A 25,101-nucleotide genomic window follows, 5' to 3' on the forward strand; every position below is an offset into this window, starting at 1 on the left:
CTGGATAGTGCCACCTCCCTGATCCAAGCGGCCAAGAACCTAATGAATGCCGTGGTGCTGACTGTAAAGGCATCTTATGTAGCCTCCACCAAGTACCAGAAGGTGTACGGGACAGCAGCTGTTAACTCACCCGTGGTGTCTTGGCGCATGAAGGCCCCTGAGAAGAAGCCTCTGGTAAAAAGGGAGAAGCCCGAGGAGTGCCAGACGCGTGTGCGACGAGGCTCCCAGAAGAAACACATCTCCCCTGTCCAGGCCCTCAGCGAATTCAAGGCTATGGACTCCTTCTAAGAGGAAGAAAAAAGAAAAAGAAAAAAAAAAGAGTCACGCTTACCCAAGAAAAACAACAAAACATGACGATGACAAGTTGATAAAAAAGAAAGTCCCTTTTTACATTGTGTTAACCCACCTCTGTTTGCCCTGCGTGTGCTTGGTGACACCTCAGGAGGACTACAGTACATATTAAACTGCCACACTATGGCTCCTGTGAACACTGTGGGCCTCGTGGCTCACAGGCAGCCAGTGCACACCCAACACTATTTATTGATCTTATTGTAGCTTAATATGTGAGAGCCAAAATGTGACACAAATGCAAGTACTTTTGATATATAATGTGGGAGGTTAAAAAAAAAAAGAAACATATCAGAGGAAGAAGAGTGGCATTTTAAAAAATTGTGGCAGTTGATATCGTGCTTGTATACACATTTAAACTGTCTTACTGGAAATCCTGAATGGTTCAGTAGAGGAGTTATTCTAAAGGGAATATATCAATGTTGGTATGCTCCCTCTTGATATTTTGTTTTTGAATGTAACCTGTAGTGCTAGGAATAACTTATGTTTAAGATACCTGGAAGTGTTGGCATCCAAGTAGTTTCCTTGTTCCTGATAATTATAATAATAATCCATATGGTGTTTTTTGCAAAGCACACTTATGGTCTATTGTATTGCCTTTTTAAACTCCATTTATTTAATTATTACATCACTAACTATGATGACCTTGATTGGAAGTTGTGTAGCGTATAAATATAGACAGAGTTTGAGAGACAGGTTTGACTAGTTGTGGTTGGCTCAGAGAATAGAAATCCCTGCATACAGTACCTTTATATTCACCCTTCTCTAATAAATCCCTCAAGCTGACCATCAAAGTTTCAAGTGTCTTTCTTACTCTTTCAGTTACAGCACCAATCTGTGAGTAAGTATTACAGAAGTTATGCCTTTTATTAATCAGAAGGATCTGACATAATCATTAGAGATTGCTATGCAAGACCTGCAGTTGAAAGGCTCCAGGGATTAAAATCTATTAGTGTTAAAAGCTTACAATGATAGGTATATTGATTCGGGGTCACAGGTCAAGTCCCATTACTTCACTGTGACTTGAGATAATTGGTCTTGGGTCAGCAATGTAACTGCTGTGGTTGTGGTATTTTGCCAGGTCCTGCACACAAACAGGCCATCGTACTTATTCACCTAACAGGTGATTTTGACATAAATTAAGCTATGAAACTTGGTTGTCATGCTATCTGTGTGGCTCTGTTTTGGTTCTTAGAAGTCGTGTCAACAACTATTCATCAAGTTTGGTACACACACGTGTCCCACTCAGAATGACTTTCAAAAACACTGGTGATTGTATCTTGAAGCCATCATCACTTAATTTTTGTTTTGTTTTTTTGTTTGTTTTTTTTAGTTTATGACCAAATACCTTCAAAACTGATAAGATTCTAAGTAGCCTCAGCGATTCTTTGTGTTTAGTGCTAATTAGCAAATGTTACCGCACTACCACACTAAACTAAGAGGTAAACACGGTAAACCTAACCTGCTGAACATCAGCATGTTTGACTGGACATTGTGAGCATATTACCATGTTCACATTAGCTCAAAGTAAGATTCTAGCCTTGTTATTATATTTCATAAAATCTGTTTCTTAGATTACATTCATTGAATGTTTCTCACGGTCTCAAAGATAACTGCTGACTACATGTCAGGGTACCTAAGCCAGTATTGACCACTGAAGTCCTTGTCAATCTCTTTTAAGCTCAGTGAGTTGTTGAGGAGCAGGACAGGAGATGTGGGGAGAGAGGTAGATCGGTTAGACAGCTGAGATCCAACAGACCCTGAAATATCGCCAGTCAGCAAGGCAAGGAAACCCTAAACACTCTGACTGACTAAATGTAAAAGTTTGAGATCTCTAAAGGCAAGTGAAAATACTTGTGGATACTACAAATGTGAGGTTTATATAGCTTGTCTGGTCTCTGGGAGGCCAAGGAGACCTGGTTGCAACCTCCTGTCATGCCTGGTGATTCTAGTGAATTAGTTCATTTTAAGAGACAGTACAATGAATTCCTATAAGAAAAAGCAGCCCTGCCAAGCCTCTACAGGAATTACAGACAGCACCATGCCATTGAAACAGGGAACGCAAATCAATTGATTGCTTAACACGACCTTGATCTCTCGTTAATCAAATCAAAAGCATCGAGAAAAATAACTGTCCCAATAATGGCTTGTGGGACACTAGTTTAGATAATTCAGCAGTTTAATCGCTGATAATGAATAAGGCTCTTTATGTATCCGCATTGTACTGTTAATGAACATTAAACACAACATGCATCAGCCATCCGTGCATCACCAAAGTACCCTGTGTTTATGAAAGGGGGACCACAGGAGAGGAACTGTTACATGGTCCAGTTAAGGGAGGGATTAATTCCTGACTGCGCTGCTGTGCAACTAGAATAATCCTTGTATGTATCCAGTTCTGCCATCCAAATAAAACCTGACATGATGGCTGACAGCCTGTTCTCTTTGAAGAATTAAGAAGGAATAATTAAAAAGAAATAATGATGGAAGCAGAAATGCCACTGCAGTGTGGGATATTAGTAATTTGATTTGAGATATGTCTTCATGGGGTATGGTGTATTAAAAGGATTAAAACAGACTTCTAATTTAGTTAAACAAACCACCCTCAGACCAACTATAAAAATAGACGGAGAGAAAAATGACTTAATATTCCCTCAGGCAGAATAGTGATCAACTGCATACAACCAGCTGCTGCAATATGGCTTTTGGCTTTCAGTCTCTGGTGTCAGATGCCTTCTGACACTGAACACACTGGAGACTCTGCCATCTGCACAGATGGACATGAGCGCTGTAAAGGGACCCCTTTTAGGGCTGCAGTTGCTTTATAACACAACACAAAAAATCAGTCGGGGAAAGCGAAGTTGAATTATCTTTGTCCTAAAGTCATATAAACCTGATTCCAAAGAAGTTGGGATGCTGTGTATAACATAAATAAAAATTGTATGCAATCATATGCAAAGTGTTTACCGAAGGTGGTTTTATGAAGTGTTCTCAAAACCGTGTAGTGATATCCTTTCTACAATCACATGTATGTCTCAAAAAGTGGTGGATCTCGCTTGCTTGTGAACAACTGAGCCTTTCCTAGATGTCCCTTACACACCCAGTCATGACCATTCAACCTGTTTACCTGTGAAATGTTCCAAACGTATTTTTTTAAGCATTTTACAACACTGTGTTGTAAAATACAAATAATTGTCTCGTTTGAAAGGTGTTGTTAGCATCAATTTCAGAATTGATAATATTTACAAAAAAACTGAATTTGATGAGGTAAAATACAAAATGTGTTGTCTTTTTACTCTAATATATGCCAACAAGGATTAGAAAATTATCACAGTCAGTTTTATTTATACAGCATCCCAAGTGTTTAGAAATCAGGGTTGTAGTTCAGTGTCTTTTTTTAGCCATTCACCAAGATTTGTAAGACCTGAATAGACCTGAGTACAAACATTATATTTGAATGAACAGCTCAAGTGTCCTTCACTCTAAACCAGGCTAAGTAGATGTGCAAATTTTCAGTTTTACTTGGAGTCCCTAATTTGAGCAAACATTTGTGAAAAAACTCACAGAAGTACATTTGATGTTGAACCCTGTGACAGAATACTACAAATCCATTGCAGTTAGTTTTGGGGAGATATTAAATTAAACTTGAGGTGTTGCCTTCTTTATTTATGTTTTCTTTTAGTTCTTTAGATGTTCTTCCAAGAAAGGGTCAAACCTGTTTCTAATTTTCAGCCAACAGCTGGAGAGAGGCTAGAAGTTTCACAATCTGGTGGATATGCTGTGTAAAAGTATGCAAAACATACGCACACAGAGCCACATCACTCATTTTAAGGCCTTTAAGTGCCTGTAATTCTTTTTGCATGCTTCCTTCAACTCCAACTCTACTTTTTGAATGTGTGAGGAGTTCAAGTGCATGGCAATTGAATGTGACTGCCCGGATTCAGACTACTCTGCACCGACTCGGTCTAAGTTTTTAAACTGACTGCGAGGATGTAAATGGTTTTCGGCCATACAGCCATTGATTAAAGAAAAAAATATATCCTGGTTGACGGTAGATAATCCTGCCATTCCCCCGGTACAATGTCTCAGTTTCTCAGAGGATATAAAAATGTCCCACTGGCACATGGCTCAGACACTCACAGCTGAGAAAATTCTTTAGGCCTGGGTAAAGTGACACAGCAAAATTCATCCTCACATCTAAGGAAAATATTTTGTCCTAGAAACTTACTGACATAGGAACTACTTTCAGGGCTAGTTGTTAAATTACTTTAGCTGGCACGCTAACTGCTAATATAGCAGCCACCTGTGAATGCTCCAGTGCTAATCAGTCACGACTGCTACCCAAGCTTTTTCTTTTTTCTCTGTTATTCGCTCTTTACTCCTTCCTGGTAAATTATTCTCTTGTTCATCTCATTCAATAAAGACATGCTGAATAAGGAAGAAAATTGTGCTCTTAGTCAACAAGCTAGCCGTCTGTTAGCTGCTGGCTATTGAGGTAACTCCCAGCTAGCAGGTTTTTAGATACACTTCAGTTGTAGCATCAACTACTGTTTCATAACTGTGTGAATTCCATTCCTCTTTTGTGAAGCATAGTACTCTTACAGAGGAGGATTAAATAAAAGTGGTTAGCGCAACACAGCTAACAGATCTCATTTAAAGTCTGACAACCTGAATCCTCTGTTTGTTTTTATTAAGGTGGCAATTTGGCATATTAACACAGGATGGGAATGACAGACTAAATATTAGTTTACTATTTACAAATCAGCAACAGAATCATTATAGTACAGTGCAGTTTGCAGTTGATAGTGGATTTCTTGTGAGCAGTGGCTAAATACTGAGAGTACAGAGTACGACTATTCTGCAAAATCACAGATTTTATCAATGCCACTTTTTGAAAAATCCTTGATTAACCATGTCTGTGCAATGTGAGTTTGGTCAGAAAAAGACTGAGGTAATGGAAAATAAATGATGTCAGGATGAACTAACACAAACAATTGGTTAAGTTTAGGGAAAGAGTGAACTTTAACTGTTGCATCGAGACAAACTGCAAGCTGAATGAAAATCAGATATACCATTGCACACCAATCAACCACAGCCACCTCCACATCCGACCTTGTTAAAGGGCACACTACTTCCTGTATTGGCACCTAAATCATTCAATATGAATACAATATTAAGAGTATACTGGGTTGAATACACACACATACTGTATAGTCCCAGATACCTGAAGGATAGCATAAGATTGTGGCACACTTCCTGTCTTTTTATTTCTTGAAAATACAGCACAACAGCTTCAGCAGATTCTTATTCTCTCTATTCGGTCGTTCTGCAGATGTTTCCACTCTGATCCACCTGATGTAGCCCTCCATCTCTTTCTCTAATCCTTCTACATATGTCCACACATCCATTCCACAACAAAGGCGATTTCAGAGGTGTATTGGAAGTTATATCTGAAGTCCAATGTAGACGATGAACTAAAGCACGCAAAGCCTCTGACTCATGCTGAATGAAACCTTGTGGTATATTACTTTATATCACATATCGGCCTTGCATGCAAACTAAAGCAAATCCACTGGGTCCATTCCAGAGTTTTGAGGTCCTATAGCACCAGCCTCCAAAAAAACATTTACAATGTCCATGCATACGATATATTGAACAGGTACAAGGAAAACCACTTGTAGATGGCTGATAGATGTTTTGTGTGTGCACCCTGAGTGGATGCTGTCTTGCTTGAGCATTACATCCCAAATTACCTCCTCACCTGGATGGCATTGACATTCTGCTCGGGGTGGCACAGTGCTGTCTCCAGGTGTAATGAACAGTGTAGCCTAATGCTGGGTGAAGAGTTCAAAAAGGAACCATTGCCAGAGTGTTGTGTTGACCTTTAGAGTGATAGACAGTGACCACTGGGGGGATGTGGGGGGTGTGATTTTGTCAGTTCCATTTCTGTCAGTGAAGGAAGAAAGGAGTGTGAGAGATGGGCAGTGTGAGTGAGGGGTAAGTTGCTGTAAGTGGCATCCCATTAGGACTGCATGTTGAGGTGGGCGGTGATACCTGGCCTTGGGTCTCCCTCTAACACCATTTGAAATAAGAAATAAGGTTGACAGGACTACAGCACCAGTGTGTATGTGGGGTGTGTTGATTTGCTCCATGCAGAGATACAGTAGGATAAATACCTTTTACTACTTTTTTTTTTTTTACAATTATTAAATATCAAGTTGACATCATTATATGAAGGTATAGTTTGTTATGAATTCTAAAGGAAGTGTAAAAGGTCTACATATTCATTTGTAGGCAGATTAATTAATCTTGGTTTGGTACACAACCGGTTTTCCACGCGAACTTGTTTTGACTGAGTCTTCAATTAGAGCATTTAGGCTGTTTAGTGTATCATTGATGACTCACAGTCTAAGCAGTAAACAGATTTTAGGCTAATTGTCTCTCCCTGTCATGTCTGGTCAGCCACAGTTGTTTACATCTACAGGAAAGGCAGAACCTGTGAAACTTATGTCCTTCTGTACATTTTTGGCGCCTGCTAACTGCAATGTTTTCTCAGTGTTTTACGCAACAACAAAATATCCAATTAAAGGCAGTTCAGTATTTTGAGAAATAGACTTCTATTCGCCTCCACTTGCTCTCTTGCTAAGATTTATATTTAGAGGATCAATTCAACTGTCATTTCCATTAAATATAAAACTACAGCAGCAAATTAGACATCACATGTTAATTAGTGAGATTTATGACTTGGAGATTTATAACTGTCAGTACCTGTGACAGCCAACCTCCAAACAAATCTTGTGTCTTCTGTGGAACACTGTGTACTGGATACACTGGAAAGACTGATTTGGCAAAATAAATTAATGATCTTTTTTAACATATTGAAGAACTTTAATAACATTTCCTCCCAGCGTAATGCTTGCTTAACACACAAAGTAAGAAATAAAAGTATGTAAATAAGTAAGAGATGAGCATCATGATTCTGATTCTATAAAAACCTCTTCTTTATATCAGTAAATTATGTTGCAAAGCAAATAATTGCAGCTTATTAAGAGAAGGTCATTTGGGCTGTGTGTTAAAAAAAGTAAATAAAGTTGTGTTTTTCCTTCAAGGTTATTGTACATATAAAAAAATTCTTACATAATTAGTTTTTTTTGTCTGAAGGGTCGTGGTTGTGGTCTTGGTTGGTGAAGAAACATTACTGGTGGGAAATGATGTTATTTTAAGCTGTAATAAAAGTTGATGATGAGGAGCTTGCAGCATGTTATTGGTATACAAACAACTGAGTCAGCTCATTCTTTTTAATTAGCACCACCTCTGCAATCTTTTAGCACCAGCTTTATCAATTGAAATGCTGAAAACTGAAAACCAACCTTTTGAGCAAAAAATAAAAGCAAATCAAATTAAACAAAATTGGCCATTTATAGGCTATATCAAAGATGTCATGGTAATGAAGACAACCAAAAGAAATGTATGCATTTTGGTGACTCATGACCTGCTGCGCTACCATCTTTTAATTTTCACATATAAGAACTTATAATCTGTCCAATGCACTGCTGAATGATAAACTTACAGCTACATTAACAGAGAAGATTATTAGGCCCTGTTGGAGGTCTGCACTCTATTGAGCGCTTTCCTCTTTTATTTTGCATTTCACCAGATGGTACCGTAATGAGCCGAAGCTGTCACTGTTTAAATTGCACAGAGCAAGGAAATGAGTGGCAAAGAATAAAACAACCCTTTGCAAATTTGAGCAAGGTCATAATAAAGTGGTCAGCAGTCGCCCAAAATGGCTGGAGAAACAGCTTGATTAATGTCTGTCTGTAATTGAATGAGAAAAGAGAGAGTGACCTCTAATAAGCCAGAGCGTCGGCCAATCGGACAGAAAATTCCATCAGACGCGGGGGATGTGGAAGAGCTATTTCCTTCCATCACCAACTATTATCGTCCCCACAACTATTAACTATATACAATTAACATTAGCTTTCAAAGAGAGTGGACACATGAGGAGTGTGCTGGATCCGTATTTACACATCAGGAGGAATGTGCTTTCACAGAGGTTAAAGAGTGGATAAGAAGTGTTTCACTGATGAATTTTTTTACATTTCGCTGCCCGGTCAGCAGCTTTTTTATGGGTTATTCAGCTGTAACAGTAAAACACAGAAAACTACTGATATAAATCAAACCATAATATAAAAACTACTTGTTTTAATGTTTCATCAAATGATATTTTTTTTGTTTTTTTCCTGCTCTGGATTCACATGCTGAAACCCATTCTGGATAGTGTCAGTGCCATGTGAGGCTTGACTGGACTTTGTGTGTGTGTGGGGGGGGGGGGCTCATAAAGTGTTGGATGAACTGACATTTGGAACCGATGCTGGCTATAATTATCAACACCATATTTTGGCATCTAGAAATTGAGATATTTTGCTCTACATCACCAATGCAGGTATCATCTGGGGACCATGGAAGCCTCCAAATTTCCTGATAATCCATGCAGTACTTTTTATGATATTTAAATGTGGACCAAAGTTGACCAACTAACACCACTGGTGTGATGAATCAGAATTATACTGTAAATAGATGGAATTTTTTTTTGTATTGTACAAAATATAAAAATAACAAATTCAACAAGACTGACACCATGACGTGTAATTTAATGATGGGAAATTGAAGCTGTTCATCTTGTTTAGCTGTTCTAAGAAGCGTGAAAAGATGCACGACAAAAGCCAAGTGGCAGCCGGATCTGTTGCCTGTCTGCATCTGTTTGCAGTCACGTTTTGTTAACCCTGTCACTACCCATAGTTGAGAATATTGTACTGCACTGTTGGTTAGCTCCGGACCTTTTTTCCTCTTTCTTTCATTTTGCTGTTGAATTTAATGTTGGGCGTGTTTGGGTTTCCTGGTTTGGTTTTGTCAATGAATGACTTCTTAACCTTTGAGTAAACTTTGTTGCCTGTTGTTTTATGTGCAGCCTCCACCTCACTTGCGGAAAGTCCTCAAGTAATGTACTAAAGTAAAATTTTGAGGTACTTATCTGTGAGTATTTTCATTTTTGCTACTTTACTACAGTTCAGAGGCAAAGACTCTATGCTTTTTACTCCAATACATTTTTTGATAAATATAATTATCGGTTACTTTGCAATTTTAGGTTAATAATATAATCATTGACACTAAATGAATTATGATGTATTATTATAAATTAAGTTACTTTATTGATTCTGGGCCAAAATTCACAAACTACACAGCAGTATATAAAGTATGAATTATTAGTACCATCTTTAATAGGTGCAACTTTAAAATGATCTACACATTAATCAATTTTTATAACCATTCATTTAAGACACATCTTATCAGTGTTCACATATACTGAAGTCTCAGTTCTCTTCTGATACTCAGATACTCTACTTAGGTGCCTCGTCTCCCTTTTGCTTTTTTCCCCATTCATAGACCAGCTTCAAATGAAGTCCTTTAAATGTCAATAACATTCAATTAAATACCCATTCCTAATAGAAATGTCTGTTTGCCAAAGCGGAGCAGTGACTAACCCACACTGAACCCAGGTTTGATGAAGCACAATGACCCACTGAAATAGACTGCAGACACAGGTTTACACTGTGTTGGTCTGGAAGGGGTATAACAGGATTTATCCTGACATAACACTCCATTAACCTTAGTGCTCATTTGCGCAGCATGCATACTTTTTTTTGGTTGTTTTTTTCCCTACAGAGACATGCAGGGATAGTAATGTCCTAAGGGTTTATATGTCATCACATAAAAACAGACCTGTTGTGACTGATTGCATTGCCGTTCCATTAAAACAAACCTTGCCAAGCCTGGAACCTAATTCTGAGTTAGTTTTCACAGCATGCTACTGTCACGTTAGCCAGTGCCTGATTCTGTCTAATTGAGTAATGACAACAACTCTGCATAGTGACACCTCCATTGCAAGGTCAGTCCAAAGCGTTGCCAGTTTCACACAGAGAAACTGAGTCAGTCCCACTCTTACCACAGAGCACACAGCAGGAAAGATCCCCCAAATCCAATAAATCTAACTGCAGGAACCAAACACACACATGTGCAGGACTGCATACATACACTGACTGTAGCCTTGGTGTGAGCCAGATTCTGCTGGGGGGGTTGTTGTGACTCCATGGTTGGCATTGTATCATCACAGCAAGAACCATCTGAATTGATTCATGGCTTTTTTTGTGTGTGTGGTGCGTTTGCATCAACCATTGTTTGTGCTGTTACTCTATATTCCGGATTTATGTCAGATTTCAGAGACAAGTAAGTTCACTTTCAGGAGAAAGTAAATTGTTTATAGACACAATGTGGAATGCCTGTCTTCCTGTGTTGGCATAATGGATATAACTGGGCCTCTACACAGTTACATTATAATATAGTTAGTTTGTTATAGTTAAATTGTGTGCATGCATAAAGACAGAACTATGAATATTCATTCCTTTTTACTCAATGTCTTTAGCGAGACTGACACTGATTTCCATTTTCCCCAGTATGTCTCATTCATCAAAATTAAATGTCCAAAAAGTAATTAAGAATTTAATTTATAGCTCTCAAAGGCATAGACCATGAACACAGGAAATTAAAATAATCACTTCAATGTAAGTAAAACGTTAAAATTTAACAAACAAAAGATATTAATCCAGGCACCCTGGTGACCAGAGGAATCCTGTCATAAACTACACATGGTTGGGGATCTTTATTGCTGTCATGTGGGGGGGTCCTCCTCTAAGATAAATTGATTTTATTTGACCAAAAGTTTTGTGTTTTCTCATTGTTTTAGACTAATTGGAAAATGTTCTAACTCAGACACACAAGCGCAGAAAAAGTGAAACATAATCTCACAGGTGAATTAAGTGTAATGTCCTCCTACTAAGAGTGTTGCATTTTGGATTGTTTTTAGTCTTATTATCGGCTAATGTTTTTAGAGTGCGAGTTTTAGAATCAGTAAACCTATACAGTGTTTGGGAGGTGCCATTCAACCTCTCTTATGGCTTCTGCTTCTAATGTCGCAGAGGAAATAAATTCCCGATGGGTGAATATAAGTTGAAAGTGTTTCGTGATGGTGACTGCAGTAGTACACCGGGGACCAAATCATCTGTCAAGCAGCTGAGAACTGCTGGTGGCAGAGATTATGAGGAGCTCAAAAGGACAAAAAGACAGCTTGAAAAATGTCTGAGAAAATCTTTTTGACTCCTTCCAATGGCGTGACTGAAGTGTGAGTATGTATGACTATTATTCAACCTTTTTGTCTTGTATAACTTATTCAGTTGATCCTGGGTCTAAACAGTCAATTGCCTGGGGCCATAAAAACCAGTAAGGAGTCACTGACCTGTCTGGGCCACTGCTGATCCCCTGCTCAGCTTCTGAAAATACGATCGGACCTGGAAGAACAGAGTGGACAAAGAATCCCAGTGTCACCGTGATATGTCAAAATTAAGGTAAAGTTCAGAACCAAATCTCATGGTTATTGAAGGTGTCATCTCAAATAGCGATCTAGTACTAGAATGAGACACTTTACTGATGTGTTTGTGGCATTCCTGCCATTTCAACTTGTTTTCATGTAAGCATTTTAAATCTTCCACAAAATGTCTCTGTCTTGAAAGATGAAAGAAAGATGAATCTTTCTTAGTACTGTTAGGGACAAACTACAGCTTGTTTGCAGCTCTTCAAGGACTAAGTATGAAGAGAAACCATACATCCAAAGGCTTAGTACTCCATATGTCTGCTTTGGTTCTCCTGCTGTGACTTTGTTCAACACAATGACATGACAAGATACTTGGTTTAATTTAATTTAATTTAATTTAATTTATTAATCCCAAACTGGGAAATTACTTCTCTGCATTTAACCCATCGCTGATTGAAACACACACATATGCAACATGCAGTGAAACACACAGGAGCAGTGGGCTGCATCAAGCGCCCAGGGAGCATATTGGAGGTTAAGTGCCTTGCTCAAGGGCACATCAGCCAGCTAATCGGGGGTGGGGACATTATCACTCCACCACACTCAAAATTTTTCCTTGAACCAGCGACCTTCCGATCACAAGCTGCTTCTCCAACCTCTAGGCCATGGCTGCCAAGACTTACTTAAAGATTACGCAACAGTACCGTGATACTGTTTGTCCATTGATGGACTTTGTAGGCAGGATTTGGAGTGCTTTGTTCATGCCTTTTACATTTCCAATCCGGTTGCCCTTAAACGCACAGTGAGGTGTTGTGAGAGCTTAGAGTAGGGCACCAAGGTGCTCCTATAACCATTAAATTGTTCGACTGCCCATTAAATGCATCTGTACCTTTTTGTAAGTAGCTCAATCTATCACTATTATGTCTGGTATATTCTCAGTACATGGTCTTGGGGAGACTGTTGATGCTCAATTTAGGCTGAACACAGAAATATGGTCTGCTTAATGACGTTTTTGAGCAATGAAAAAGGAGAAGGAAGACAAATCAATGAGATGTCATTGCTCATCAGTTTAGGAGAACACTCACAGTTCTTGGAAATTATGAGGCAACTGCTTGAATGGTTGGTCTTGACAAAACCCCATACTCAAGGACTGAAGAGAAAAGGTTTGCACAAAACACTATGAATATATACTATGGCACATAGCTATGTTCTGATGTTATAATTAGAATAATGTCCTACAGTAACAGTACCCTAATTTGATATTGGCACAGAGATGCTGCTCTGGTAAAGTGAGTGTGAATTAGGGGTTATATAATTGTGCATGATTTTGTATTGGATCTTTTTGAAGAGGGTTTGTTCTGTATTTCATATAGATTTACCTCCAGTGTGTACATAACAGAGATAGAACTCAAATGCCCTCTCATCATTATGTTTTCACACACCTCAAGAACCTAGTGGGCTAAGTGCTTTTTAAATCAAGCTGAAAATTCTCTTTGTTACTGTTCTTGTCAAAAACACAGGGAAATAAGCTTTTATAACCATTGTAATTTCATTGGTTGGTCTGTGCAACATGCAGCATGGCAGTTAATAGTGTCATTTTGTGCCTTTATTCAACAGCAGAGATATGACAAGAAACAAGGGGAGGGAAAGAAGTGGATGTTATGAAATGATCCTCATCTCGATGTGAAAGTTGGATGTCACTATCTGCACCTTAACTCATACGCCTCCATAGCACCCAGAAAGAACAAAATAGTTTTTACATTTTAAAATATTGTGAAGTACACATTATTCATTCATTTTCTATACCGCTTATCCATTGCGTGGAACTACACATTATGTCTTCCAGATATCATACAGAAAATTCTTTTGTTACTAGTGATAATCGGCCTTTTTTGCAGCAGAGATTTTTATTTGTCAAAGAAGGAAAAGCACAGGTGTTACTTTTCACAATATCAGTGGCTTTGTTTTATCCCAGTGTTCCAATAAACCATGACAGCATGACAGTGAGTAAGCAATGAAATCAGTATCCGGAAACTGATACAGCTAAACAGAATTCTGTCATTTTTATTGTATTTGCAGCAGCTCCTTTTATACTGTGGCTTGTCAAAATGTATTCTGTGAAAAAGGCATATTTACCATTTTCACACTACTTAAGTTGTAGCTGTGCGCTCAGCCATGTAGATTAGGGAGACTTACCAACATGCCTCATGCCTTTTTGTCATCCCTCCCTTTATTTGTTGTATAATGCATTACTTCATTTTCTCCTGTGATTGATTATTGATTAGTTAGATCGAGATAGGTTTTTATTCTCATTTTCTGTGAATTCCTCTGAGGGCTGCTTGTGATTTAGGGACTTGGACAATGCACCCAATAGGATTTTCTGGTAAAACCAAGACATATCTTGGGTCATTACTTAACCCGATGCTGATGGAAAGTTTCTTGGTCCATAACATCTCTGGAGCTTCACAGCAAGACAGTGTTGCAACATTCCTCTAAAGAACAGAAGAATCTGGGGACTTGTTATAAAATGTAAAAAAAACCAACATGTGGCTCAATATTATACACTGAGAATCCACAATGTTTATGTGCTACCTTGAAGCTCACATCAAAACAACAGAGGGACCTGCTCTGCAAGACCTGTCACTATAATAGTAACCAATAATCCCATCTTGCTGCACATGTATGCACTTTCAAGCTCCAGCACCCATTTTACTAATGCATTTAGCTTAGCGGCTACGGCAGCGTAATTACAAGACCCCAGCTTCTTCAGTTGTTCATGAGAATGGTGCAGCACTGTTTGGCTGTGACGCTCCAGAAAAGTTTTGCGGATGAAGAAATTGCATCTGACTTTCCACTGGCATGAGGGGGGTGTAGACAATGACTGAATTTTCATTTTCTGGATGAACTATTCCTTTAAGATTTGCTAACAGGGTCATTTCAAACACATCGTCTGGTTATAAGCCCAGTAGCACTTGCATCACTAAGCTCCATACTGCACACAATGAGCGATTGAAATGCTTAATGAAATGCAGTACTAATTAGATATAAAACAATAAAATATTCATCACAGATTATGAATGACTCATTATTTTTGTTTCAGTTACTGGGGCAAAGCCTGAAAAAATTGCCAAGCAGACACCTGGACCTTTGCGTCTACATTCACATGTGATATATTCACATACATGTCAGTAGATATCTGTCTCACTCTCTGTGTATATATATATATATATATATATACATAGCCCACACACCATTTTAATTTTTCTCTTACAAGTTGATAAATATTAATAAGATGTTTTTTTTACTTTATTTTTTTTTTTTTACTATATTTTTTTTTTTGCATTATTGAAAGGCAAACAAGCAAAACATCACACGAAACAGTTTTATAAATTTTGAATGCGTATGCTTATGTGGCCATTAATATTGTTGATCACACATTTCATTCTCTCTCTTCAGCAGCCCTGTAGTTACACAATGTAGTGTAATATGTAATAGCAGCAATGCTGTGTACAGTATATTACTGACAGTGGTATTATTAAGAGCAGTAACAGAGAGTCACTGGCACTCGTAGTAGACTAGTACCAGCTAATTTTATTTATTAAGATGTTATTGATTGGATTACACCTTCATTGTCACCAATGGATATTAGGAATAAGAGAAAAAAAAGACTGTTAGTTTTCAAAATATATTGTAGGACGCTAGGAGATATTATGATAAAAAGTTGGTTGCATGCGTGTGGTTGTTTTGTTAGATCAGAGCCAAATGTAGCCTGCACAGTGCAGAGTGCTTTCTTTCTTTTTTTCCTTTTTTGTTTTTTTTTTTGTACCCATGTGACATTGTAAGTAGTAAGAGTAAATAAATTTGGTATTTTGCACTCTAAATACCTGATGTCATGTTGATATCCAGATGGAGCATATTCAACTGCTTAAAATAAACAATAAAAGCATGGAAATCTTTGGCATCCTTAATCTGTATTTTTATTATGCCGAATTTACTTATTTACCTCTTAGCTATTATCTGCTAATTTTTCCAAAATTGTTTTTTGTCCAAACTGGTTACAACTGATTTTTTAGGCCACATTTTCAATTTGATTTCTGCCAATAGTGGTTATAACAGCCTGCTGCAGAGAGCTAAGAAAAATCTGTTTTCCACTGAGAGAGCCCTCCCCATACCATCTTATTTTGATGCTATTGTCCCTGGTCCCAGATGTGAACATAATAGCTCTTCATCTCAATGACAGACACTTGGCTGGAATGAGGCTTTTACGTTTCAAAATTACTTAATGGAAAGCTAAAAGAAGTCTAAAATTAAAATCATAGCATGTAAAGTGAAGCATTTTCTTCATCAAGTCAACCCCAGGTGTGTCTCTGCCATGGCCACGCATATAAATTGCAGTTTCCCCACATCCATATTAACTCCACAGCTGTAGAGAGGTGTCTGTATACTTTGGCAACACTGGTATATTCATTTCAAACAGGATTTCATCACCATTTTAACTGCCATCAGTGCATTTTGTCCCTGTTTACTTTGAGTCCACCTGAGCCTCGAAGTAAATTGTGCACAATGCCGTGGACAATAACATGCTCAGATATGTCCTATGGTCAAAGCACGGCCTTTTCATGTGATAACAGGATTCGGATGGCAGTGGGGTTTTCACACGAGTCTAGCCAAGTGTTTCTGACAGAAGCAAGAATATAAGGCAGCCAATCGAACACACCAGCACTAACCACTTCAAAATGGAGCCTTTCATCTCGCCAGCAGTCACTGAGACATATCATTCAAGGCTCAAAGGTAGTAGGCATTCTGGTGCAGCAGACCAAAGGCCAGAGATGACAATGCTTAAAATCCACAGGCTCATGCAGTCCAGTTAATCTCTGTGTTTAAGACCTTAAGCTCTTAAAGGTTATATGTGCAGGATTTAGTGGCATCTAGTGGTGTGGTTTTACTTGGCAACCAAATTAACATTTCTCTTCTCACCCTCCCCTTTGGTGACTGCTAAAATACGAAAAATGCAAAAGAGCTCCACTACATGCAATGTTTGTTTTGTCCATTCTGGACTACTACTGGAAACATGGAAGTGCAACATGGTGGACTCCTTGGAAAAGGACCCATTTCCTCTATAGATGTAAAAGGGCTCTACTTTGGAATGAGTTTCAACAATCATCTTTCTCCTTTAAGACAATTCAAATTGCACACATGTACACACAGAAAGCAAAGTGAATACATGACTCACACAAGTGGCAATGCAAGATCATTTTTGTTTATTTGCTCCAAACAGCCATAATATCTTACTGTATATTATTATGATAGTGAGCAATGGCAGGTACTAAGGGTCTGTTTTTCACCACTGGTGAACTCATCACTCACCAGAAATACAGTTATTTCCATCCAGTATCTTTTTTTCCTGCTTTTGTGTGGTAGTCAGCAAGGACAAAAGGGGACTAATTACAAAAACCTATTGAAGATAAATCTACTTTTGTTCCCAACAGCATAAAAAAGTAACCCTGAGCTCTCCTGGTAAACTGATAGGAGCAGAATCGCAATGTTTATCCTTCTAGAAGCCCCAGCTCTACAAGCAGCTCCTTCCACCAGAGCTCCCCATATCTCAGTGGGTAAACAGCGGTTCTGTCCCTTCAACTTGCGTGAACTTGCTTTGCATTTACATTGTCTCATGTGAAATATTCGCTTGACACACACATACACACACACACACACACACCTCTAATCCAATAAAAACAAAACTGCAGCACCCCTTGTGTGTTTCAGTGTTGGGGTTCTGCCTCTGAGCAAGAAGCTAAATCTTGTCAGTGGGGCCCCTTTGATTTCTAATTTGGAGTCAAATTGAAAAACATAGAAAATGCCATTGTTGCACAACTTGCTTGGTTACATCTTTCATTTGTCTATGATTGTTTGTACTCAATGGGGAGCAATACTTGATGTCTGCATTTGCATGGTGTACATTCTGCTGAATATTCTTCTTTGAGGTACCACTACAGGCGCCAGCCCTAATTGTGCATATCATGTTTGAATGATTTCTGTGGAAGCCGAGCCAATGATTCCCCTTAGAGGGGAGACTGATGCCATCAGTAATAGAGGGTTCAAATCATCAAAACACCATAAATGTGCCAAATGCGGTCAGCAGTGACTTTTTCTTGTTGCAAACATGTTTTACCATGCGGCTGTGTAATCTAGATCTGCACCAGTTGATCAGTTAATAAATTAAAAGAAATTTAATTGCCATTACTAGTACAGCTATTTTGATCATTGACTAATCATTTGAATCATTTTCCGAAAAAAAAAAAAAAATCAAACATTTGCTCCAAATTCTTAAATGAACAAATTTGCTTTTTTTTCCTTTGTCATTTATGATAGTAAATGAAGAGTAAATGGATGTTGGACTGTTGGTTAGACAAAAGAAGCATCATTAAAATATTACTTTGGGCTCTGAGAAATTGTGATGAGCACGATTTGTGTTTGTTTGTTCATTTGTTTTTGGCATTTTATTGGTTATATAGCTGCAATTAAACGGAACGAAGAGAAATATTGCCTGATGGATATTACGCCTTTTCAAACTGCAACAGAAACCACAAAATAATACGTCCTCTATGGATCCACTGTGCAAATAATAGTAATGATTAAAGCACAAATACAGATTCCACAGTTCCAATCAGTTGGAAAATCAGCTGTGTGAATATAAATATGTAATATCGGTCCAATGTAATTCTCAAGGATAAAACAACATTACATTAAAAGGTTATAAAGAAGCCTTTGAATTCCAGCCTCTTTAATCTATCCACCAGCATTGTGCTCATTTTCCTGCTGTACTGCAGCACACCCCCATCGTTCTTCATTTCTCTGGATGTCTCCAGAGGCCTCCGCTTCAGAACAAAAACGGCATTAATGAACTCTTTAGCCTGCGCAAATGCTTTCAGGGAAAGAATACAAAAAATACCTCTTAATGCTTTGTTTTTTTTCTCTTGATTTTCTGATATGATCAGAGACAATCCTGAGTCACTAATTTCTGGCAGTGATAGGAACATTTTGACTGCTCAGTCCCTACAGAGTTGGGGGAAAGGCATAGAGAGCAAGATCATTCTGCTTTGACTGTCAGATAGGGAGAATGGCGGGACTTGAATGAGCTTGGGGGCCCGCACTCTAGATTCTCTTTATAGCTCTGCCATCCCATGCAAAAAGGAATTTTGAATGTAGCTCCTACATATTTAATACACAACTTGTTTCACAGATGTTTCTCCAGACATTTTCTGCCTCATAAAAGAGGTTATATTATTTTTTAATAAGCCAACATCTCCTGTTGTTATGAGGGTAGGCTATGGTGCCCATCAGGGTTGCTTTGATGTGAACGTTGACAGATAGATGCAAAAGCTGGAATGACAGGGCAAAAGGATGCAAACACAATGCTTACATGCAACTTTGTTTGTGATAATGCATGATGTGGGTTAGTCCCAAAAAAGTCCTAAAATCTTCTCTGTACTACTGTACATATATTTTATATATATTTGCACAGCTAAAAAGAGTCCTATTTTGTTAATAGTGCTAAAAAAAAAAAAAAAAAACTATAACAAATACTGAGCATTTTAGGGTTTACAACTGCCCACAAGGCACAATAAAAATAATGGCACAACACTGGGGTATGGCAGATAGCAATTTTTTATTATTTTATTATTATTATTATTTATAATTATTTCTTGCTATCAATTTTATAGTCATTCTTTTACAGGTTCTAGCTTCTCATATGTCATTATTATTATTATTATTATTTTTGTTTGTTTGTTTTCTTACTCTTCCAGGATAAGAATCTGAATATATCTGGGACTGTTGATCTCATAATTAAAATTCAAGATTAATTATGCAGCACAAGATTGGATAACTATATGAACTATGAACTATATGAATATGAATAAATAAATAAAGATGAATAAATAATCACATCATAAAATAAACTTTTCAAACATGGAGTGTGAAGGATGAGTTCAGGATTTTTGCATCCAGAGGGAAAAATCTGTGCAACAACCTGGTAGAACAGTTAAGAATACTTCTGTATCTTTTGTCAGTCAGCAGCAGAGTGAACAGTTTGAATAGCTTCTCTGCAAAAATGAAAGAGAATTTGGCATGGGAATTTAGAATTCTCAGCTTCCTTGAGAATTACAGTTGTGTACAGCTTTCTTTACCAGGATAGAGATGTTTGATGTCCATGACAGGTTTTCTGTGATGTTGATTACCAGGAACCTAAAACCACCTGCTTCATGTCAGTTCTGTTGACATAGATAAGGGATAAGGGTGGGTGTCCGTCTGCCTCCTCTTTTTAAAATCAATAATCACCTCCTTGTTTTAAACGACATTAAACAGCAGGTGGTTAATTGTGCATCTTTTTGCAAAAATGTTTATACCCTCGAATGGCTGACTGCATTGCACTGCCTTGTCCATTTCGTGCTTAACTGTCTATATACTGTGGATATCTGTGTATTTTGGAAAAAAATATTTATTTATTATTATCTTGTTCGTATTTTTTAGAATTTTTATTTTATATTTCTGTTTTTATTCTTCATTTTAATACTTTTTGTATTTTTTTTATTCTTTGTTACTTATGAGTAGTCTTCTGTGTAGAACCATGTAGCATACTGAAGTAATGCTGTTTCATTGCTTTATGTAGTGCACATACATAGCAAAAATGACAAATAAAGCTTCTTGAATGCGTGAACATAAACTCTCCGTGTTGTTTGCAATTAGGCTGCTCATAGTGGTGTCGTTGGCATACTTGGGTTCTATCCACGTGTGTGTGTGTGTGTGTGTGTGTGTGTGTGTGTGTGTGTGTGTGTGTGTGTGTTTGGGGGAGGTGTCTGAGGTCTATTTGTAAAGTCCAATATCCAATTGTAGAGTGTGGTACTCCAGCCCGGAGTGTTAAGTTTTCCAATCAGTTTCATGGGGGAGATTGTATTGAACGCTGAGCTGAAGTCAACAAACAGCATTCTGATGTAGGTGTTGTTATTTTCAAGGTGTGTGAAGGAAAGTGGACCTGAAATTCTCTGTGGATCTGTTTGTTCCCACTGCAAACTGGTGAGGGTCTAGGCTGGCTGGTATGTTGTTCTTGTTGTGTTGAAGAAACAGTTTCTCAAAATACTTCATCAGAGATGGGATGAGTCCCACAAGGTGGCAGTCATATAGACGAGACATTGCAGACTTTTTGAGTACAGCTACTATGGTGGCTATCTTGTCTGTGGGTCTGATATATGAAAAATGTCAGAAACAGGTAGCTGTTTAGGGTACATAGCCAGAGATCTTATCAAGTTCAGCAGGATTTTTCTCTCTGACAAAAGAATACATTTTTATAGACCCAATGATTAATCTATTGTGAGAAAAATTGGTAAAATTATTGATAATGAAAAAAATATGTAACTAAAATACAAGATTTTTACATTTATTTGCGCAGCAAATCTACTTTTCTCTGTCAAGCACTGTGAACATTCAAGCCTGCAGCTGAAATGTTTAAAACCAGCAACACTTTTGGCATGGGTGCTAAAACCCTGTGTTGGGTTTCAGGGCTAAATTACCAGATTTGCTCTCAGTACATTAAAGCATTCTTCTAGATGTATTTTCACTTTTCCCAAACCAGAATAGAGATCTCTCTCTCTCTCTCTCCCTGAGCCTGTTGTATGTGCGAGCGACAGTGGTAATGAGATCCACATTTTTCTGAGTAGTACCCTTAAAATCCTAACCATACCCATCTTTCCCTGAGATAAATTCTTGCACCGAACAACTAACACTAACACCGAATGTAGGTGATGTGCAGACAGGAGTATTTCTGTGTGATTTCTGCATATTAGCGAATGAACGAATGAATAAAGGCTTTATTTTGAACATGAGAAAGTAATACAAAAAATAATATTAAGTTAACATGTCCCAAAAGGAGTAGGAAAAAGCATAAATTTATTTAATCCTATTTAATCCTTCTCCACAACTCAGAAAATTAATAAACATCGATTAACTTCCTCACATTATTCACTGACTCTACATATATTAAGATGTGTATATATATATTTATATATATATATATATATATATATATATATATATATATAGAGAGAGAGAGAGAGAGAGAGAGAGAGAGAGAGATATCTATACAAATTATTTCTCCCATCTCTATAAAAAAACAATTTTTGAATATTGTAGGTTGTTTCTTGCTTTGTACATTATTTGTGCTGTTTGAAAATAAACCACATCAGTGAATTTTAATGTTTTATAAATAATGGATTTGTGTGATTTCTATAACTGGTATTGTGAATTATTCCTATGACTCTTTTTTGCAATATAGATAGTGTAACAGTGTACATTTGTAAGTATTACTCCAAACCCCCACACAGTAATTTAAATATGGTAAAACCAGTGAACAGTATAAAATATGCTGTATTGTATTCATGCTTTATGCAGGTGCCACGGTGGTGCAGTGGTTAGCATTTTCCCCTCACAGCAAGAGGGTTCCAGGCTCGAATCCCAGTCTGGGCCCTTCTGTGTTCTCCCTGTGTCTACATGGGTTTTCTTCAGGTACTCTGGCTTCCTTCCACAGTCCCAAAAACATGCATATTAGGTTAATTGACTACTCTACACTGCCACTGGGGGTGTGAATGTGTGCATGTGTGGTTGTCTGTCTCTGTGTGTCAGCCCTGTGATTGACTCTGTGAGCCTGATGGATGAAGTGGTATAGAAAGTGGATGGATGGATGTTTTTTTTTGTGTGTGTGATTTCCAGCTTATGTCATCTATTATTACACCAAGAATCTCATTTTCATACACTCTTTCAGTTGTGACACTCTATACCAGTATCTGTACTTGAGTACTTCTAAATAACATGATTTTAGTTTTACTTAAGTTTAATGGTAATTTGTTTCTGTCAAACCACCTTTTAAATTTGCACATTTCTCAAATAATTATCTCCAGTAACTCCCATGTATGTGAGGGTTTTCTCTGGGTGCTCTAGTTTCATCCCATAGTCCAAAGACAGGAAGTGTCAGTTTGACTGTGAATGTACTGACCTGATCAGGCCGTATCAGTATACTAAATATGAACTGTAGTAAGCACACACTCAGTCCAAGGTTAAAGATAGAAGATGGACAGACAAAAGTGTTCACATTTATCGCAACTTAAGACATTAAAAATCTTATAAAATACAAAAACTCGCCAAAAGAAGTAGTTGAGAGTTGACATTTGGTTTGCTGGGTGCTCCTGTGGGGTTTTAGGCTGGAAGTCTGGAGGCTGTTTTAATATGTCACTGAACACACACTTTACTTGAACATTGATCTTCTTTTGTACCTGTATTTACTTGGATTCAGCTTAATCTTGTTATTTTTCTTGAGACTTGCAGAGATATGTTTTGCTACAGACTTGATGCACTGTATGAGGTTTTTCATTAGTGATTCTTTTTGATTCGGTGAATACCGCTGCAGTGTCACAGACTGGGCTTACTGAATACAGTCTAAATGAAAAAATACAAACTCTTTTTTTTCTTCCAAATTTCAAAACTCAACCAAACTCATTAATTTAATTATATACCTAATTGCATGAGGTTATTTTTTCTTTTTAAAATTCTAAATCCATTTATAAACCCATAAATACCAAAAGCCTCCACACAAAAGAGCACAAACATGCAGTGTAACAGAGAAAAAAACTTTCAGCACCTTGTCAAAGCTGGGGTTTCTGGGTGTCTGCTCCAGTACTCTATGTACCTAACTCTTAAATCCTATTATGTTTCCTTAAGAACTGCCTGCTTGCAATGAATAGGTCTACAATACACTTTTCTGGTTTTGCACAGTGGCCAGTTTTTTAGTAGGTGGTTATTCCTCTCGCTCAGCTTGGAGAAGCCTTTGAGAACCACCTTTGAAAGTGTTGAAAGCTTATTATAAGCCTTTTAGCAGAGTAGATTCATGCTGAGCAGTGAAAGTGCTGAAGGACAGCATAACTGGTCTGCCTGTACAGTAGCATCCAGAGCTCAGGAGAAGGTTTGATCTCTCCGAATCCTTGAAACTACCACACCACATCTTCTCTCAGTGTTTTCAGTGAAAGAATATTTCTGTGAGAGAGTGTAGACAGCGCTACAGTTAATTTCATGTTCTCTCCTTACAAATAGCTTGACACTGTCTGAGAACAGAAAACAGCATTGCGATAGATTGGGGGGGCTTCATTTGGAAAGCTTGAGTAGATAACACAGCAAACACAATTCATTCACCCATAGTCATTAAAAATCGATTCCACCAGTACGCCACCTTCCTCAAATTGTTCTGAACCTTGTTTGCACAACACAGGGCTCACTAGCCTTAAAGCTTAAAGATTCATCCAAATTCAATCTCATTCCTTTCATGAATGAAATCAGCAGTTGAATCTAGTGAAATGAAGAATCTTAACTTTCGCAACTGATCCAGTCAATCTATTTATGGAAAGAGCCCTAATACTAACTTCTGCACAGGGTATGGTAATGGAGTAAGAATTAGACCATGGAAGATGGAAAGTTGTCATTAGCAACACTGGAGCTGTGGGGGACTACAAGAGAGGATGAGTGAGTTTATACAAGGTGAGGCTTCAAACTTGGATGTTTCAAGTAGAAATTGCTCATGTTCTTATGTTCTTCTTTGGCTTTTACTTTTTAGTCTTTTAGCATTATAGTGATTGCATCCTTGAAGCTTATTGATGATTGATTTAGTTACACATACTGTGACTTTGCATAATTTGACTTTAATTACTTCAGCAAGTCATGTTTTTTGATATTTGTTAAGGAAAAGTGAAGCATTCTTTACTCTGCTTAACATATGTTGGGATAGATGTGCTGAAATCAAGCAAGAAAAACTAGTGTTGATGGGTGTGTTTGTAAAGACAAAGTTAACACTAAATGTTTACATCTATATTTTCAGCGAAAAAGAAATTTCTAACTTCACAGATTTGATTTTTCCCCAAACAAAAATAGAGGTGGCATGTAATTATACTGGAGAGGTGTAAAGATGATGATGGACATTGGCAGACCAGCGAGAGTGGCAGAGGTTCATCTGTGGCTGCCTCAACAGAGTCAGAGCGCAATGCAGCAAAGATTTTCAAAAACTTCATTGTGAGAATGCAGTGAATCAGAGCAAAGAAAAAGACCAAAAAAACCAAAAAAACAGTTATCATGCTAAGTCATGTCGCTCCAAAAACTGAGTGCTAAATTATAACTCTATGTACCTGGCACACGAAGCTTTAGCTCCTGTCAGGGAAGCCACCGCTCCTTGATTGGCTCTTGTATTTGATCATGCAGTGTCCATGGCTCTCAGTTCCAGCTGTAAAAGG

General features: G+C 37.8%; 1 protein-coding gene and 1 long non-coding RNA gene across 2 annotated transcripts in view; one reads left to right on the plus strand and one right to left on the minus strand.

Moving 5' to 3' along the window:
• Positions 1 to 1,134, plus strand: part of ctnna2 (catenin (cadherin-associated protein), alpha 2) — a 288,411-nt gene extending 287,277 nt beyond the window's left edge. Inside the window, exon 18 of the mRNA XM_046414546.1 lies at positions 1 to 1,134. Within this exon, the coding sequence (XP_046270502.1) occupies positions 1 to 288 (288 nt within the window). The 3' untranslated portion in view covers positions 289 to 1,134.
• On the minus strand, positions 148 to 25,101 carry LOC124072866. Its single transcript, XR_006845612.1, has 3 exons — positions 24,997 to 25,101; positions 11,702 to 11,753; positions 148 to 284 (listed from the first exon to the last, which is right to left on the minus strand). It is a non-coding gene; the product is annotated as an uncharacterized LOC124072866 (long non-coding RNA).

The sequence above is a fragment of the Scatophagus argus genome, chromosome 2, assembly GCF_020382885.2.
Source record: "Scatophagus argus isolate fScaArg1 chromosome 2, fScaArg1.pri, whole genome shotgun sequence".
Classification (NCBI taxonomy): domain Eukaryota; kingdom Metazoa; phylum Chordata; class Actinopteri; family Scatophagidae; genus Scatophagus; species Scatophagus argus.